Source organism: Mustela nigripes, chromosome 1 (genome assembly GCF_022355385.1).
Source record: "Mustela nigripes isolate SB6536 chromosome 1, MUSNIG.SB6536, whole genome shotgun sequence".
Classification (NCBI taxonomy): Eukaryota; Metazoa; Chordata; class Mammalia; order Carnivora; family Mustelidae; genus Mustela; species Mustela nigripes.
The window spans coordinates 175163729-175184091 of record NC_081557.1 but is presented as its reverse complement, the minus strand read 5'-3'; the positions used below and the strand labels follow the sequence as shown (position 1 = coordinate 175184091).

The 20363-nt window shown below is 34.3% G+C and overlaps 1 protein-coding gene across 20 annotated transcripts in view; it reads left to right on the top strand.

The window, feature by feature from the left end:
- The window catches only part of CAMK2D (calcium/calmodulin dependent protein kinase II delta), a 333039-nt gene that overhangs the window by 161699 nt on the left and 150977 nt on the right, over nucleotides 1–20363 (top strand). For all 20 annotated transcript variants that reach the window (XM_059377681.1, XM_059377620.1, XM_059377556.1 and 17 more), the window contains exon 4: nucleotides 10416–10470. In XM_059377681.1, coding sequence (XP_059233664.1) covers nucleotides 10416–10470 — 55 coding nt within the window. The remainder of the gene's footprint in view (nucleotides 1–10415; nucleotides 10471–20363) is intronic.

Sequence of the window (20363 nt, the reverse complement as noted above, 5' to 3'; positions counted from 1 at the left end):
CTTGAGGGATTTGCTTTCAGTTGAACAACTGGAAAGATATGGAAGACACTAGGTAAAGCAGATTTTAGAAGCAAGATCGTAAGTTCTTTGGGCTTGTTTTGAGATATCTTTGAGGCAGGCAGATGCCCCCAGTATTTGAGATGTCTGACATTTGTTACAACTTCCCTGATGTCATGATAAGAGAAATTTAGTCTTTACTTAAAAATAAATTAAAATCACTGATCCAGGTGAACTATCTGTTCATTGAATGCTTATCCAGAAGCATATTCCCAGGTACCTGATGCTGATTGCTGCTGACTGCTGTAATGGTGCTTCTAGCTAAATTTATTAATATCCTTTACTATTCCCATAGTATTGAATTTGTGAATAAATTCACACATAACATGCTTTTCTTCAGTTGTGAGCCTAAGATCACAGTTACTTTTCATGTGTTTCATTTTTGTGTATAATTATACAGAGGAAATAAACTGGTCTTTTTAAGTAGTTTCAGCATAAAAATAGTTAATTGAAAACCATTATGAGATAGTATAATACGGACACTAGTTTTATAGTAAATTTCTTTTTTTTTTTTTTTAAAGATTTTATTTATTTACTTGAGAGAGAGACAGTGAGAGAGAACATGAACGAGGAGAAGGTCAGAGAGAGAAGCAGACTCCCCATGGAGCTGGGAGTCTGATGCGGGACTCGATCCCAGGACTCCAGGATCATGACCTGAGCCGAAGGCAGTCGTCCAACCAACTGAGCCACCCAGGCGTCCCTATAGTAAATTTCTTAACATTTTAGTATCAGTTTTTAAAAGATTTTATTTATTTATTTGACAGAGAGAGAGAGATCACAAGTAGGCAGAGAGGCAGGCAGAGAGAGAGGGGGAAGCAGGATCCCTACTGAGAGCAGAGAGCCCAAACCTGAGCAGAGAACCCACTGAGCCACCCAGGTGCCCCTCATTTTAGTAGAATTTTAAACTCAGGTGTTTTATGCTTGTGGTATGAATCAAACTTGTAAAATACTTTATGTAAGGAATGATTTTTTGGAAAGGGATTTGAAAGATGAGACTATTTGGGCATGTGTGTCTTCAGGGAAAATTTAGTTGCAAGTGTTAAGATAATATGGTAGTAAGCTGCAAGGAGAGGATGATCTAGTAAATTTTCCATTCATTCTATTCTCTAAGGTCTCTTGTCAGAAAAGCAGTTCATCTGCTCAGTAATTTTTGAAAAAGCCTTCTTTTTAATTTGTCAAGGTAAATGTTTTAAGCTTTCCCTCTAGTTATTCATTAAAAGTAAATAAAAAATAAAATTAAGTGTGTTTTAAACTTAAATTTCTTTGAATATTCGAGGAAAAAGTCTTATTTAGGGGATTGTATTCAACCTTGTATTGATAATAACTGTATTGTTTATTTTGTTTACTGTTTATTAGCTGTAATCATCCAGAAATGTAGAAATGTAAAAAAGTTGGAAAAAACCTTATAGGATCCTCTTAAAGGATTATGCAATATAGTGCTTATCAAGTATTTTTCATGTGATCTACAGTTTAAAAAAATTAAGGTTTTATATCATGACCCAGCATATAACATATATGTATAAAAGTCAAGCAAAAGTTTCACAAAGCTATGATTACTTTAGATGGGAAATCTTTTTTGTTTTAAATGCTGCCTTGATCTTCACTTTGAAAAAAAAATCCTTATCTTGTCTGTCCTTTGGCATGATGCAGTCTCCTCCTATGTGATGTCCTTAGTTTATCATAAATCACAAAGCCTTATTTAATCTTAAAAAGTAGCTAAATACTGTACTGCTTTAAGACATTTAATGTGTTTGTGTCTTGCTGTTAAATATGGACCCAACTGAGCAGGGTGGTGTGAAATTACTGATAGGGCTTCTCTTTTTGACCCAGACTATGGAATACAGAGTGGTTGAACCAACCTGCTTTGGATTCCACAATCAGAAAGATAATAATGCTGTTCAGGTACTTAGAGCTGAGAAATTACTAATGGCCATTTTTTATCCTCTTAACCAGACAGTCTTATACATTTAATACATTTAATAGTAGATAGGTGTGTACATTTTGAATAAATTTAACATAAAGATAGTATTAGCCCAGGGCACCTGGGTGGCTCAGGGTTAAGCATCTACCTTCAGCTCAGGTCATGGTCTCAGGGTCCTAGGATTGAGCCCTGCGTCAGGCTCTCTGTTCAGCAGGGAGCCTGCTTCACTCTCTCTCTCTCTCTCTGCCTACTTGTGATCTCTCTCTGTCAAACAAATAAATAAATAAAATATTTTTTAAAAAGATGGTATTAGTCCAATGCTCTGTTAAGTCCTTATAATTACAGTACATATGAAAGTGCACCATCTTAAGATTTCTGTAATATATAAGTCATATAATAACAATAGTTTCTTTTCCTTTAAAAATTCCTAATATTTAAGAATATCCATGAGTGATCACTGATTAGCTTTATATAAGTATTAGAAAGTAGAATAACTAAAAGATGGGGCAAGGAAAAAAAGAAAATGAAAAATCTGGAAACACTTACTGAAATACATAAATAATCTTGATGCAGAATTGAAAAAGGAAAGATTTTTTTAAATGAAGGAAACTTAAAATAAATATTAGCTTTTCCAAGAGGTGAAATCATTTTTCCAAAAAAAAAAACCAAATTTTAACAAGTAAAATGGATTCATACAATTAAAATATGCAACAAGATAATCTCAAATTATTTTTAAAGGAAACAATATTTCTAGGTACTAGTAGGCTTAGTGATAAACCTCTAATTTAATTTCTCCTCACATATGTAGTTTTATTAAAAATGATCAGGAAAGTGTATTAAATGAATTATCCATTGATTTTTTTTTATTAATCATCTCTGAAATTCTATATTTAGCTCTTTATGACTTTTTTCTTTCAAGCAAAAGGATTGCTTGCTCTTTCATGTTACTCATGGTGTTACATGATTGCTATAGCAGGTAAACATACAATTAGCAACCACTGGTCATGTTTTTTCACATTCTGTCATCTTCCCAGGTTGAAATTTTTCTGAATAATACATATTTTGACAAGTCAGAATCCTCTTTGAATAATCTGTGTTTATGACTAGCTCTGGCCTATTAGAAGACATCATTATTTGTTCTAGTCAGCCCTGAATGTTACTAATCTGATTTTATAGATAGTGAAGCTAATCTAAACTTTCTTATTTTTAATCTGGAACCAGCAAATGGGGTGAGAATTTGGGAATAAGGATGGAGATTATGGTCAGCATAATTGGTGTGCTTTGATTTTCAGCACTGATGTTATGATCCGATGACTTTTTTGTACTTTTAAAATAGTGTTAAAATTAATGTCATTGACATTCCCCACTGAGTTTTCATGTAATAATTATATTTGCTTTTCAAAAATGAGTTACTAATTACTTTTTCTTAAGTATAAGCCCTGGATTGCTTTTAAATATAGTTTAATTTATTTTTAAGATTTTATTTATTTGACAGAGACATAGTGAGAAAGGGAAGACAAGCAGAGGGAGTGGGAGAGGGAGAAGGATGCTCACTTCCCTCATGAGAGGGGAGCCCGATGTGGGGCTCAGTCCCAGGACCCTAGAATCATGACCTGAGCCAAAGGCAGATGCTTAATGACTGAGCCACTCAGATGCCCCTAAATACAGTTTAATTTTTAAAACATTTTCTTGTCATGACAGAAAAGTATTTGAAATTTTATTAAAATAATTTTTGTATTTCTGATGTTAAAGTTATTTTAATATTTGAATAATGAATAATAAAGTTTATTTGGCATTTATTAATGAGAACGTACTGGTAAGTATTTGTCAAACATATATATCCTTCGTGCAACTCAAGGAATTTGAGTTCAGGTATTTAAGATTAGGACAGATCATGGTTTCTGTGCTAGTTGAGTTTGTTTATTTGCCTAGCCAACAAAGTCAAATTTCCACATTTTATGCTTAAATTTTAAAAGTTCATATTAAGACAAACAGAATCAAAGAATAAATGCTACAAAACTATTGACTTCGATAATAATAACAAAGAAATATTTATTATTCTGTGTTTTTACTCAAAATGTGAACAATGTACATGAATCCATATTTCAAAGAAGTTGAGTGTGTATATTTTTCAACTATGCAAATCTAAACATATTTTAAATGGTATTGTTTTATTAACTATGACTTGTGTTATAAGGAGTAGAAATTTAGAAAACATGCACATGCAGGTTTGCCTTCAGTGTTTTAGAAATGTTAGCTTGATTTTGAATTTGGTTTTCAGTGTTTTTATGTCTGTTTGAAAACTTTCCACTCTAGAAATGATCAGCTTTGTCACAAAAGACCCAGTAGCAATGGCTGAGCTCAAATTTCTCTCTAGAATAGTGCCATTTGAATGTTACAATGTTTGAGACTTGTGTGTGTGCTTTTTTTTCTTTTCTTTTTTTTTTTTTAATTTAACAAATAAACTCATTGTTGGCATCCCCCTTTTAAGAAGGCTATGGTACATTGCATGGCCATACTTGGCTAGTGCTTACTCTAGCTCTGAAATATAATTAACTACTGATGGGAATAGAAAAAGCATTTGACTTAAAAGATGCCAGTTTTTCCATCCCAGTGTGTGAACCAAATCCAAATCCAACTACCGTAATCCTTGTAACATAATAAAGCTCAAAATGCAAAATCTACCTCATTTATAACCAGGACTATTGCTCAGAGCTGACAAATAATGATTATGGAAATGCAATATAATCTGTATGAATTATTTTATTAGCAGTAAGATAACATTGGCAGCATTGCCTTGCCATGTTTAGTTTTAGATGTTTCTAATAACTGATATTTTGAGGTACAACTCTCTTTTTCTGCTAAAAAAGTTCCTTGTGATAGGGAAAGAATTCTTTGAGGATAATGGGTCAGTCACAAATTTCAGATTGTTTTTCTTGTTTATTTATCTGTTGTTGGTTAACAACTCCCACTCCAAACTTAGTGGCTTAAAACAACATCAGTTTACTACTTCTAATTGCTCTGTGGACTGACTGGATTATTTGGATAGTCGTTCTACTCCACATGATGTAACTGAGGTGATAATTGCATTTCCCTTCAGCAGTGAGCTCTGCTAGCAGTGGAATGTCAACATGGCCTCTCATCCTCCAGAGTTTCTCTCCATGTGGCCTCTTGTCTAAGTCTACCCCAAACTTCTTTTTAGCATAACATGTTGTTTCTAAAAGGACAACTCCAATGTATAAGAGATTATAAAGGCTCTGTTTGCATCACACATGCTGATCACGCAAAGCAACTCACATGGCCAAACCCAGAGTCAGTGTGGGAGAGGACTACATAAGGACATGAATATTAATAGACATTGATAGACATGGTCTATTGGAACCACCAATGTAATAGGCTGCCACATCTCCATAATAAATTCTAATAGAGAACAGCAGGTAGTGAGTATAGTTGAAGGGAAGAATAAGTAGTATAATTTGAACCAAATGATATGTTGTATAAATAATTTCACAAAATTATACTTACCACCCTTGATTGTATTTAGAGGATGTTGTTAGGAAATAAACAGGGAGGGAAGTATGCTGCGATTGAAACAAGTGACTTTGTGTGCTATTAGTCTTTTTTGAAAGATAATAAATCTTCGTAAAAGAATATGTTCACTTTCTTTTGGTAGAAATGTTCTTAATATGCGTCATCAAAATAGATAAAATGTACCTAATAAGCAATTTTAACGTGCTTCTATTTAGAATTTAATTCTCCTAGTCTTTCCCTTTTCTCCCTTACATACCCATCTCCACTTCCTAATACCCGCACACACACATACCTCTGTCTCTTGCAATGTTATCATAGTATCCATGTCATTGGAATGTTAATTTTGGAAACAAATAGTTAAATTTATGGTATATTACACATTGTGTAAGTTTTCCAGATTCTTTAACTAATTAGGATTTTTGTACATTAAATGTCCTATCAGGTAAAATAGCTGAGTCATTGGATATTCTAACATTCCTAAATTGAAGAGGAGCTTAACAGTTTTCTAGGGATTTAGGGACAGCATAGAAAGACAAATGTGGCTGGTATTGGCTCTGTATCTTAGATATCATCTAGCTGTCTCTATATCCCCCAAACTACAGCATCATATTTTAAACTTTCTAAACTCAAAATATTTTTCTTTTTGTGTAAGTGCTTTTTTTCCCCTTAACACTGCTTTTCATTCTCTAGTCTAATATTAACTATTTCTTTCTCTTTAATTCTTTTTTAAATATTATTTTATCCGGACAAACTAATTTGTACTGTATATCTTGGGGTGAGGAGAAGTAGTTCATTAACAGATGTACTTTAGGGAGTCCATATAGTACACTGAGCAAGAACCAGGTCTTTGGAATCCTCCAGCTCTGGTTTACAGTCCTAGCCTGGCCAGTTGCTAGCTGTTAAACCTTGGAAGTTTCTTTCACCTCTTCGGGTCTATACATATTCATTTGCAAAACATGATGGAAAAAGGTCTTATATATTAACTAAACTCTTGAAAAAATTATTTGCATTGTGTTGACATAGTAAAGACTGTAGTTATTATATCTTTTAATCCCATAAATGAAAAGGTATTTTTAAAATAAATAGGAAGCTTCTTTTGCACTTAAATAAAATTAATTTCTCAGATAATTACAATGTCCTGTTTAGTCTTGTTTGACCCCTTTATGGAACCAGTACTTAACTAGAAACTGCAGTGAAATCATACAGGATTGTAGGACCAGAAGAAAAAGCAGTGATCCCATAACAATTTGAATACAAATGACCAAATGAATAACATATGAGGGGGAGAAAGAAAAGTAATTAGGCCATGGGTCAACTGAATTTTGGAAACATTTTAGCCTCAGGAACACCTTTTCTCCCCTTATAAGTCTAATACTTAATGCCCTAGAATTTTAAATTTTATCCTGGATAAGAACTGTTACATGGTTACCATTTATGAAAACTCATTTATTCATAAACTTTATTTTACCTTTGAGCAAACTTCCGAAAAGAATGACTACCAGGATGTATCATAACCTGTGTTCTCAAATGCTTTTCTCATTATCTTCTTTATCGTTTCTGTCTGAAAACCTCTTAATGATGACTGTGATTAAGTTAATTGTGTCCAGTTTATGGCAATACAAAGAGCAGTCATAGCAAGAACATAGTGCAGTATGTTTCAACATGGAGCAGCCACAGTCCTCTCAAGGCTGGCCATGTCTGCAATCTTGGGCTAACATCTCTGGTGAACAGAATATCTTGTATTTCCTTCAGCATGGAAATGAATTGACAGTTACTTATAGAGAGAAACTAATGTGAGTTTTTGTGAAAGTAAACACAGTTTCAATCCATGGCAAACTGTTAAAAAAAAAGACAAACCATGAGAGACTATGGATTCTGAGAAACAAACTGAGGGTTTTGGAGGGAAGGGGGTGGGAGGTTGGGTGAGCCTAGTGTTGGGTATTATGGAAGGCACATATTGCATGGAGCACTGGATGTGGTGCATAAACAATGAATCTTGGAACACTGAAAAAAAATTTAATTTAATTTTAAAAAAAGAGGGAAAGGATGGAAGATGGATACTTTTTATTGACTGCAATGGTGTGAAGATAAAAAGGTAATATCTGTGGTGTGTAAGACATTGTCTTCAGACTACATAAAAATATCATCAATTCTGAAAGTGATAGAGTTCAAAGTCTCAAGAGGAAACCAACCCATCCTTAGAGTAGTTGTAAACAGTGGAACATCCACGCAAAGATGAAATTATAGAGTTTGGTTAATAAATAAAATTGTGATGATTGCATTTAGTTTTGTTTTCTAGTTCTTTAAGAGTGGAAGGAGGTGGAGAGATCATAAGGAAGGAAGGAATAAAGGAAGGAAGGAAATATGTAGATTTTTATCCCCAGTAAAGAAGTTGTTAGTTTTTTCTGCTACATCAACAAACTCACTCAATTGTAATTGATCTCACCTGGTCAAAATGGCTGCTTAGAAATAGTGGAGGTTGTTTTGGAATTGTGTGATGCAAAAGTAGTGAACTTGGGCCAAATGGTTTATCCTTAAGTAATTATTATGTGCTTGCTGGCTAAATACTTTTGTGAAACTAGTCTTCACCAAAACCAGTATGCGTTGTTCATTAGGCTTGCATCCGAGCAACTCTTAACTTTTTAAAAAAAAATGTACTTCTAAATGATGATGTGCAATTATTAATAAGAAAGTGATAATCATACTAAGAAGATTTTATTCCAAATAGAACCAGAAAGTAATATTTCTCCAGTTGTACCTGAAATTTCCACTTCTGTTTAGCTCTACAACCCTTTGATCTGAAAACCTGAGATCCCCATCTCTACTTCAACTTTTTATTTTGAGACAGTGGAAGAAAGAAAGAATCATTTCCTCCTGCTCACATTGTAATTTTACTTCTCATTTTAACTTCAATAGGATGGAAATCATCTTACTTTCATCAAATAACTGTCTGACTTAAGTAGACATACCATTCGTTGGGCTTATTTAAACACAGGTTGTATTACAGCTGCTCAGTGAGGTAGGTAGGTAGTCTGTGAGACTGTGTCATTCAAGAAAGCCACTGAATTACCTGTTCTCACCGACTTTCCTTACTGTGCTGAATGACTATGAACAGAATACATCATTGAGACTAACTTTCGGTTTTCTTTGGCAGTATAAGTTTAAACAAAGGTAGTGGGCATCTTTGATATTTGTAAACTAAAGAATACCCTTCACACAATTAAAGTTATGGAAGAATTGTTTGATATTAATAGTTTTATTTTAGGCATATATAGGTATATCAAGCTTTGGTGGCAGGGCGGTGGGGGGACTTGGAAGAATGCCCAGCACATAGTATAGTAAGTGCTCAAAGCAATTATATGAAAGACCATCTACCATTTGTCAGGTCTCTGGGAGGGATTCAAAAGCCTGTGAAATACGATAACTGAATGGTAGTAATGATGAGAAAGAAATTCTATATAATGGAACAAAAAGTCTTTCGTTCTGTACCTTAGAAATATTTCTAAAGAGAGATTCAAAAAAATTTTTAATAGTGGCCCAAGGATGGTGTCTGAAGGGGATGGAACTAGATTGTAAAGAATGGACATTATATTAAGTCTGTGACCTTGAGAATTTCATGGGTACTGCAGACTCCCTCTGTAGATCATTAGAGTTTGTGTAACAATCTAAATGTTCTTCCACATTTTCTGTGTGGTGGTCATCATTGCATGGGGAACATGCTAAGGACCAGTGGTAGTAGAAATCATTATCCTTTTGTGGTGACTTTTCAAAAGAGTTTGTGTCCTGCAGGCTTGTTGTTTTTTCTGCCCTCTGTTGCTCCCAGTGAAGGCCAAGCTACTTCAGGTGATTTAGATAAATAGGAAGCATTAACCATCTATGGGGATGCATTGGGGGAGGCAGGGGACTTGTGCAAAAATAAATAGCAGGAAAAGTAGTATGTAAATTATATATATGTGTAGTTTACTTTGGAGATACAGTAGAGTGTTTTCCATTCAGAAGAGCAAAATATTTGTTTTGGATAGCTATCAGTGAAAGTCTAGCTCATTGGAAAAATCGAAGTAGTATTAATTTGAGCAACTAGTAGATTTTTTTATTAGAAGTACTACTTATGTATTTTTGGCTGACTTGTTAAATGTATTTTGGTGACTTGAGTTTAGAAGTAGCATAATAAAAACTCTGTTGACAGGTTGGCCAGGGAATGCTATGTAGAAACTCTCTCTACCCCGACCCCCACTAAAAAAAGGCGGGGGCAGGGAGAGCAGAAGTCCTAGAACCTGGTAACTTCGAATAGATATATTTAGTATTATAACAGTCATTAATATTTATTTATCCCAGCAACATGTGGATTATTTTACTTTTGTTGTCTTATTTAACCTTCTCAACCATTTTGTAAAGTATAGGTACTGTTGTCATTATAAGCTGCTTAATTTGATTAAGCTCACACAAGGGCACCTGGGTGGCTCAGTCAGTTGGGCATCTGGCTCTTGATTTCGCCTCAGGTCATGATCTCAGGGTTGTGGGATCAAACCCCACATTGGGCTCTGCACTGAGTGTGGAGTCTGCTTAATTAAGATTCTTTCTCTCTCCCTCTCCTTCTGACTCTCCCTCTCCTGCTTGCCCTCTCTCCTAACAAAAAAAAAAAAAAAAAAGAAAAGAAAGAAAGAAAAGAAAAAAGAAAAAGAAAAAGATTAACTCTACACAGTAATAATAATCAGAACCAGAATCTAAAACTTGGGTTTGTCTGAACCCAAGCCTTGTTATAAAGGATACTAGTTAGCAGAGCATAGAAAAAAGATGTTACCAGCACTTTTAGTTAGGAGACAGACGCCCAGTAGAAGTCTGATTTAATGTTCATCATTGGCATATGTATAACATAAACTTTTTTCTCCCCCTGCCTTTTTTTTAGTGCGACTTCATGACAGCATATCAGAAGAGGGCTTCCATTATTTGGTGTTTGATTTGTAAGTACAACATACTTTGTGTTCACTTATTTTTGCTATTTGAAGACCATTTTGAATTAAATGTGATTTTTTTCTAATTTGCAGTCTAAATTAATGACCCTATATATTTTTTTAGATGTTCTGCAAATAGCATTCAACTCTAATTCTTTTTGAAAAAATGTGACTGTTCAGGAGTGTTTATTTAAAACTTACATTAATCTTCATAACTGAAACAGGAGTCTGTTTGAATTGTTCACTGTGATACCATAAGCAGTTCTCAGTTTTATCTCTGGGCATACAAATGGCTGATATGAGCTAATTTTCCATTGAATTTTTTGGACTTTGTATGATTTATTGTCTTATATAAAAAGAACCCTAGCTAACATCATACTAAGTGGTGAAAAACAAGGGAATTTTTCTCTTAAGATCAGAAATAAGGATGTTCACTTCACCAGTTTTATTCAACATAGTCTGAAAGTCCTCACCACAGTAGTCAGATAAGAAAAAGAAATAAGAGGCATCCATATTGGTAAGGAAGAAGTAAAACTTTCACTATTTGTAGATGACATGATACCATACATAGAAAACCCTAAAGACTCTACCAAAAAACTATTAGAAGTAATAGTCAAGTTGCAGAATACAAAATCAATATGCAAAAATTGGTAGCATTTCTATACACTAATAACAAAGTAGCAGAAAAGGGAAATTAAGAAAACAGTTCCATTTAAAAATGCACCAAAAATAATAAAATGCCTAGGAATAAACTTAATCAGGACGGTGACCTGTACTCTGAAAACTCTCATAAAATACTGATGAAAGAAATTGAAAACAACAAAAACAAATAGGAAGATATTCCATGCTCTTGCATTGGAAGAATTAATATTGTTTAAATGTCACCACTACCCAAAGCTATCCATACTTGCAGTGCAATTTCTATCAAAATACCAGCAGCATTTTTCACAGAACTAGAACAAATAATACTAAAATTTGTATGGAACCACACATCCAAAAAAAACAAAACAAAACAAAAAACTGAGCAGCCAAAGGAGTCTTGAGAGAGAAGAACAAAGGTGGAGGTATCACAGTCCCAAATTCCGAGACATACTACAAAACTGTAGTAATCAAAACAGTATGGTACTGGCACACAAAGACACATACATCAATGAAACAGAGAGTCCAGAAATAAACCCATATTTATGTAGTCAATTAACCTATGGCAAAAGAGGCAAGAATATACAATGGGAAAAAAGCCAGTCTCTTCAATAAGTGGTGCTGAGAAAATTGGACAGCTACATGCAAAAGAATGAAACTGGACCACTTCCTAACACATACATAAAAATAAACTCAACATGGATTAAAGCCCAGTAACTTTGATATCAGTCATAGCAACATTTTTCTAGATATGTCTCCTAAGGCAAGGGAAGCAAAGGCAAAAATAAACTATTAGGCTACATCAAAATAAAAAGCTTTTGCACAGCAAAGAAAACCATTAGCAAAAGTAAAAAATCATGCTTACTGAATGGGTTAATATCCAAAATATATAAAGAGCTTTTACAGCTCAACCCCAGAAAACCCAATCTAATTAAAAAATGGATAGAGGATCTGAATAGACATTTTTCCAAAGAAGACATCCAGATAGTCAAGGGTCACATGTAAAGATGCTCAGCAGCACTCATCATCAGTGAAACACAAATTAAAACTGCAGTGACATACCACCTCACTTTTCAGAATGGCTAAAACAAAATACACAAGAAATATTAAACATTGATGAGGATGTAGAGAAAAAAGATCCCATGTGTACTGTTGGTGGAAATGTAAAAATTGGTGTAGCCATTCTGGAAGACAGTATGGAAGTTCCTCCAAAAATTAAAAATAAGGGGCGCCTGGGTGGCTCAGTGGGTTAAGCCGCTGCCTTCGGCTCAGGTCATGATCTCAGGGTCCTGGGATCAAGTCCTGCATCAGGCTCTCCGCTCAGTGGGGAGCTTGCTTCCTCCTCTCTCGCTCTGCCTGCCTCTCTGCCTACTTGTGATCTCTCTCTGTCAAATAAATAAATAAAATCTTTAAAAAAAAATTAACAATAAAAATAACATAAGATCTAGTAATTCCACTCTTGGGTATTTATGCAAAGAATGTGACAGTCCTAATTTGAAAAGAAATAAGCTCACCTATGTTTATTGCAGCATTATTTACAGTAGCCAAGATATGGAAGACACTTAAGTGTCCATCAGTAGATAAATAGATAAACAAGATGTGGTGTGTATATATGTACACACACACAGACACACACATAAAATAGAACATTACACTGCAACAAAGAAAGGATGAGGTCTTGAGAAAGACAAATACCATTTGATTTTACTCCCATGTGTAATTTAAAAAACAAAAGTGAGTAAACAAACAAACAGCAGATTCAGAGAACAAATTGATGGTTGCCAGAGGGTCGGGGGAGGTGTGAAAAGGAAGGGCAAAATATATGAAGGAGAGTGGAAGATACAGGATTCCAGTTATAGAATGAATAAATCACAGAAATAAGAGACATAGGGGAGTATTTTCAGTGATATTGTAATAGCGTTGTATGGTGACAAATGGTAGGTAAACTTATGAGCATAGCATAATGTATGGAGATGTTGAATCACTATGTTGTATACTTGATACTAATGCAACATTGTGTGTCAAATAAAAAAAATTGAAAGTGAACTATAAACAATGGAAAAAGACTAAAAGTAGGGTCCTTGAAGTTGGTTAATTCAGGGGTTCAACAACAATATCAGATGTCCATCTTTTAATTACTTGGCTTTGTTCTCAAATTGGTATGGTTCAAGGTATTATATATGACATGCTAATGTTCAGTGAAAGTCATTGTCTCTTGTTCTTTATAAGAGTGAAAAATTTACCCAGTAAATGTTTCATTTCCTCTCACTGGCTAGGATTAGGTCATATATCATTTGACATAGTAATTTCACTTCTAGAAATATAATCCTTGGAAATCATATGCTAAATTTAGATAAAACTTTATACCAAAAGATGTTCATTGCATCAGCTTTTATAATGGGAAAAAAAAGAAAAGAAAAAAAGGCATCTTAAGGATGCAATAATAGAGAAACAGTTGCATAATTATGGAAAATTCATATGCTGGACTACTGTCCAGCATTTTCATGTAATGCTTGGGAAATAGATAAGAAAAAGATATTTTTTGTAATATGATTCTAAAGGTAGGTTAGTGTTAGATCTGGTTGATTCAGCCCTTCGATGATGTAGTTAAGAAATCAAGTTTTTTCTATCTTTTTGTTTGTGCTCTGTAGTATGTGAGTTTATTCTCAGGTTGGCTGCCACATTTTCAGATATTAGTGACTTTCACAGTGAGAAAAATGGACAGTATTAATGCCATTGCCTATGTTTTTATCCTTTCTCAGCAGATCCTCAGGAGATAATCTGTTAGTGAATCCCTGCTATTTATTTATTTATTCACTTATTTACTTATTTTAATGAATGACTGTTTAGAGTTTCTTCGTATGCCCCTGCCTGAATCAGGTATTGATGAGGGAATGGAACTGTAACAATTGGCTTTGACCAACTATAAATTTAATATGTAGATCTTGGGAGGGAACTGGCTTCTCTTGATTCACCATGTGCATGGTTAGGTAAGATCTAAATTATGGCTTTGTTAACAAGAAAATAGGAGAGTTTTGCATATTAGGTAAACAGCCACGTGTGTCTACCATGTTCGTGATTGGTGTGTGCTGGAGAATAGAGACTGAAGCTCTGATTATGCACAGCCCCATTTTAGTGCTCCTCTCCATAGTCACAGTCCACCCATGGCTTGTTCACATGCCTGTAGTTTGGCACCACTCCATATTGCACTAGTCCTTCCTCTTCAGTCCTTTCTCAGAACTTGTATTTTTACTTTCTCCATTGTCCTTTCTTCCATTCTCATGTTGTAGGATCCTTTTTATTTCTTAATGATTTCCTTTCTTCCTTACTGACTTCCTTAGCCATTTTTTAAGAGTAGATATGCTAGCAACAAATTCTTACTTTCCTTTTTCTAAAAATGTCTTCATTTCCCTCTTAACTCCTTTATTCTAGGTAAACAGTTATATTCTTTTACTGTTACATCAATTCCTACTGGATTCTTTGATTTCTGATGAAAAATCTTTTGTCATTTTGTTTTGCCCCTAAAAGTAAGGTGTTCTTTCTCTCCAGCTGCTTTACACATTTTTTTTCATTGCCTGCAGTTTTTAGAAGTTTGACCAGGATGTGCCTTGGCTTAGATTTCTTAAGAGTTTATCTTATTTTGTGTTCACTTAACCTCTTGAATATACAGGTTTATGTCTTCTGCCAAACTTGGGAAATTTTTGGACACTGTTTTTTTTTTTTTTAATACATTTTTTTACCCTTGCCTTCTTTCTCTTCTCCTTCCGGAACTTGATAACATGAATGCTAGATCCTTTGTTTTAGTCATAAATTCCTGGGCCTCTGTTCATTTTTAATCTTCTTTTTTCTCTTGTTCACATTAGAAAATTTATACTGTTTTCTTCAAGTTGACTAATCCATTTTTTCCTCACTCTGCTGTTGAATGCATCCATTTCAGTTATTGTAATTTTTTCAGTTCTACTACAGACTGTTGGTTTTTTTTATAAATTCTCTGTCTTTGCTGAGACTTCCTATTTTTTCTGGTCAACTGTGTTTTTAATTGCTCATGGAAACATTTTATTAGGCTGATCAAAAATCCTTGTCAGATAATTCCAACTAGATTGTCATCTTGGTGGTGTTGGTGTTGACATCTGTTCATTGTTTTTTTCTCATTCATATAGAAATTTTCTTGGTTCTTGATATAAGCAGTGATTTTGTATTATATCTTAGACATTTTGGGTATTATTTTATGAGACTGAGGATCTAATTTTGATCTTGTTAACAGGCCTCCTTTGATAACACATTGGCAGGAGTTATTAGGTACCATCTTAATACTTTCAGGTGGAAGTGGAAGTCCAGGTTTTCTGTTTAGCCTCCCATGGCACCCCAGGGGTATTCCTCCTCATTGCTGGACAGGGCTTGGGAGAACAGGGAATATATATATATTTTTTTAATGCATTTAGTTAGAGAAATGTATCTACCCTATTTTTTTCAGACCTGTTGTTATTTCTTAATAGATTTAATTTGTTAATTATTCTTTGCTATATAAATCACGGATATAGTATTATAAACTGGGATATGTTTTTCATGCTATGATAAATGCTGAAATGAAAAACACTTTTGCTAATGCTCATTTACCTGAGTACCATTATTCAGAATTGGATTTGATAGTGGCTCTATCAGAGAGGGTATACTTTCCTATACCCTCTTGTGTTCAGTGCATGAACTATGTGAATTAGAACCATGTGAATTAGACTAAAGGCAGATGAACAGAATAAAAGGCACATGGTTTTTATTAATATGTGCATGAGAGTTTGTAGAAAAGAAGTGAAAGAAGCAGTGAAGGTGTCAAATTCTTGTCTTAGATGATAAAAATTGCTCTTCCCTCCCTGGTACTTGGAACAGATACCTTCCTCAAAGAGAAATTTATGCCCTGCTTTTGGGCAGGTAAGGGAAAGGTAGAGAACTCTTCCTGTATTTATTTGTTCTCAGTTGACTTGAGCTCAAAATAGTCTTTTTGCCAAACTGGTATATTGTAGGGTGGTATATTCTGATCTGCTTCAGCTTCAAGAAGCACATCAGTGTTGGGTCATATATATAAAAGGGCAATACTCTTCTTCTCAGGCCATACCATATCACTTTTCTATAGTTACCAAGTTATATTCACATTTAAAATTGTATAGTTTTCTATATTATTAAATGGAGAGAATGATAAGAATCATGGAGTTCAGAATAAAGTTTATTTTTGTATGCATCATATTTTAAGTAATTGGTACAGAACATATAAAAAAGCAGTTCATGTGAATACAAAATAAGATTTTCAGTTATAGTGGATTGTATCTGTCACAATGATACTTGTGTTATTAAAGTCTGAAACCAAAGTGTAAGTTTACATTTGAACCATAGTAACATCAAATATGCTACATCAGACAATTGAACCTCTTTTGCTAGACTGAGAAGCTCAGACTCTTTGCAATTGTTCTTCAATGTTTAAAGTTTTAGAGGAGTTATGAGCAGTTTTTATCAGAATTCTTCGCCAGTAAATGAGATTAATGAACTAGTTAAATACAGTCCAATAAAGCACCCAGCTTTAGAGACAGTTGGAAAACAGTGGTTTAAAGTATAGATTTTCAGTGACTAAAAAGAAATTAAAACAGATGTAATCCCTCTAAATTATCTAATTGTGGTACTTACTCTATAAAGAAAAATAGATGGCTTTAGAAAAATGAATATTTTATACATCAATGAAATACTCATATGGGAAAATTGAAGTCATTTAGCCAATCAGTCCCAAGATAAAATAACTACTTAAATTCCTAAAGAAGGAATGTTCCTGTGTTTGTCCTTTTGATGATGATTTTGGCAGTGTGGTACTTGTGCATACTTCCTGTGGAATGTCAGCTATTCACAATCTAATGGGAAGTTCTATTTTTATAGGTGCCCTGAGTTTTCTTCTAATGGAATACTTTTCCCTTTCTAAAAACCAAAACAGAAGAGGCAATCAGTTCATTTAAATAAAAAAAAAAGGTTTTTTTTTGTTATTTTAAATTTACATTTTTCATTCAGGTATCTAGCCACCTTTTCGAACTATACAGCAGTAGTAATCACTTTTGCAAATAGGCTCAGTAATCAGTGGAAAAGACCTGCCTGAAAGCAAAGACCTCTTCACAGCAAATGATGAAATCATCCTTGCTCTGGGTTTGCACCCAGCAGGGTTTTCCCGGCACACCTCAGCAGCTCAGGGAGATAAGACTTGAGGCTTTATCTGAAATCTAGGGGAAGGCCAGGCAGGGAAATGATGGAGCTAGAATTGTAATCCCTAAGGGAGAGGCCTGCAGTCAGAGCCATTGGCCTTAGGCACATAAGGCAGATTCAGTTCATTTCTTTGAGAATAAAGCCTTGACAAGGGCAGTCATCTGAATGTGACATATATATTTCAGGAACTGAATGTCAGCAAAGATTTGTATTATGTGCATGTTGGGTGAATGTATAATGAAGTAGGGAAATATCACAGTCCTAAGTAAATGTGTAAGAGAATAACACTTGGGTTGAATTTTGTAATCTCAATAGGGAAATAAAATAGATGGATTAGATTAAGGTTTATGGGCAAAAGTGCTGATCCAGGATGAAAAGATTTAAGTTTCAGTCTCAGAGCTACCCAACGCTAACAATTTAACATTATATTTTCTCTAATCTTTTTTCTCATACGAAATGGGGCTGTGGGACCAGGTGAAAAATTTGTCTCAAGTCCTTTCCTGTTCTGTGAGGCCAGGATGCTGTTCTCATTAATTTGAGATTTCTGGTGGAATTAGTAAGGACTCCTGGTGACATTTTTAAATATTAGAAAATTTATTATGCTTTTAAGTTATTAGAGAAAAATTCTATTATTACGTCTTTAAAAAGAATGTTCTTTTCCCCTAGCAAAAACACATCTTGGAACATGAAATACACCCCCCCCCCGCCGTTTTAAAGTATTTGTGTTTTTGTTCCCACATAAGAAATTATGTTCATCAAATATGTAATGGGTGCCTACTAAATGCAAGACACTATGCCTAATGTTTTAGGAAAAAAGGTAGTGTTTCTGAACATTTAAAAATAAATGTCCCATTTTGATAATTTTAAAATTGAATATTCAGAGAACCTGATGTGCTCCCTCCCTGGATCTCATTTTATCATTTTTATACCAACCAGAAAGCTTGGTCAGATTGCCTGCTTTGTAGTTACTACTGGGAAGACATGTATATTTTTCATTTTTACAAATTTGAAGTTATATCAGTATTAAATACTTTTCAGAAACTATGCCCCTTGGACTGGTGAGGAGCTGATTATTATATTGGCAATATCAAGACTAAAAAATGAAAAGAAAAGACACCATTCCCTTTTTTGAAGATTTTATAGTTCAGAAAGGGGATTAGACAACTTAAAAATACCTGTAGTATAGACCTAATGTGATAGAAGCTGTTAAGAGGTAGGTGAGGTTTGGGAGAAAGAGCCAACATTCACTTAGTCAGGAATACCTGCAGATGCAATGGGAAGAACTGAAGTTGAAGCCGACGTAATTATGTCTCTCTCTGTGTCTTCATTCAACAAATGTACCCTTAGTCTGCACTATTCTCTATCAGGAACTGTGGATAAACTGATTGAGGGGAAGGTGAATGACAGTTTTTCCCTTCAAAAGAACTAAAAGCAATCTCATACTGTTATAGCATTCTTTGATCTTCTAGAATATTTGACTGCATAACCCACAGGTCAGCAATTTTATAAAACACACAAATATAGTGTAATAAGTTTCACAGAGTCTGGGAACACACCTGTGTGTGCCCTCATTATTTGGTCATCTTTATGGTTATTTAGTAAAATTCTTCTCTTATGCTGATAATATTCTGTGTCTCACAAGGAATAGATATTCCATTTATATTCTAATGATTATAAATCTTTTTAGGGGTAGAGGGTTAGTCTGATTTTTCTGAACATCTTTGGCCTGTTAGTCACAGCAAATTTTATCCTTCTTAAAACCTGGTATATTTCATTTGTCTTATATTTGATTTTAGTATTTTTTGGTCACATTTGATTTATAACAGTACATATAGGAAGTAGTGGCAAAAATAATTTCCACTCCCTGATCAAAATGTGGAACACACAAATTAAAGATTACTTGATTGCTATCAGTGCACTGTAATCAGCACTTGAGAATAGGCCTCTGGGTTGAACTCCTGTCAAAAGAAAGAAAACTGAATCAGTAATTATAGCAAAAGTATATTTTGTTGTGAGCATGGTAATTGAAGCAAAGAGATCAGATCAGAGGTATGAACCCTGTTAGAAATTGACTACACTAACATCCAGGTAGAAGATAGTAAGTACCTGAAGTAAGATGTTGGTAGGAACAAAAAAGGAAGTTATAAGGTATAGGCCCTCTGAATATACTTTTTAGAACCAAGTTGAGTCTCTGAATTTTGTTTTTAGATGGCACTTTATATGCAAGAAACAGTCTACTTAAAGTAGAGGATATTTCAAATAACAAAGAAACTCTAATGCTGTGAAGATATTGCATTGCATTTCTCATTTGGTTTTAGAAAAGTGTTTGAATGAAAATATTTTGGCTATTTTAAAAATAAATGTAATGTCCACTGTAGTGGAACTCTCTAATTCTAGAATTATAGAGGGTCACTGGGAAAATACAGCTTTTACAAAGTTATACTAAATAATCTCAGTGTCCTAATAGTTAGAAAATGAATAAAATAGTAATGCATCTGTTATATTTTTTACATAAAACCATTTTTTTTTTGAGGGGGGTGTTATTTATTTATTTGAAAGAGAGTGAGCAAGCACGAGCAGGGGAGGAGGGAAGAGCAGAGGGAGAGGGAGAAGCAGAGCCAATTCTCCACGGATCAGGGAGTCTGACACAGGGCTCTACCCCAGGACCCTGAGATCATGACCTAAGCTAAAGGCAAATGTTTACGTACTGAGCCAGCCAGGTGCCCCCAGAAAAACACTTTCAATGACCCTGACATATTGTACTTTTTTTAATAGAAAGTTATAGAGATGTTCTTTTGATTTCTTTCTGAATAGAAAGCAAAGTAAATACTCAGCTTTTGTCATGTACTGTGGTGCTGCTACAAAGTCGCAAACTCAGCTCTTTTACCCACACATCATGGTTCTTTAATGTTCATGGACACTTTCAGTTTGTATGACATAATATATAACCTGTCTCATGAATATTAATTAGTTAATAACCTAAAGGAGAAAGGAGGCTCTTTGTGATGAATACTACCTGATGGCTTCTT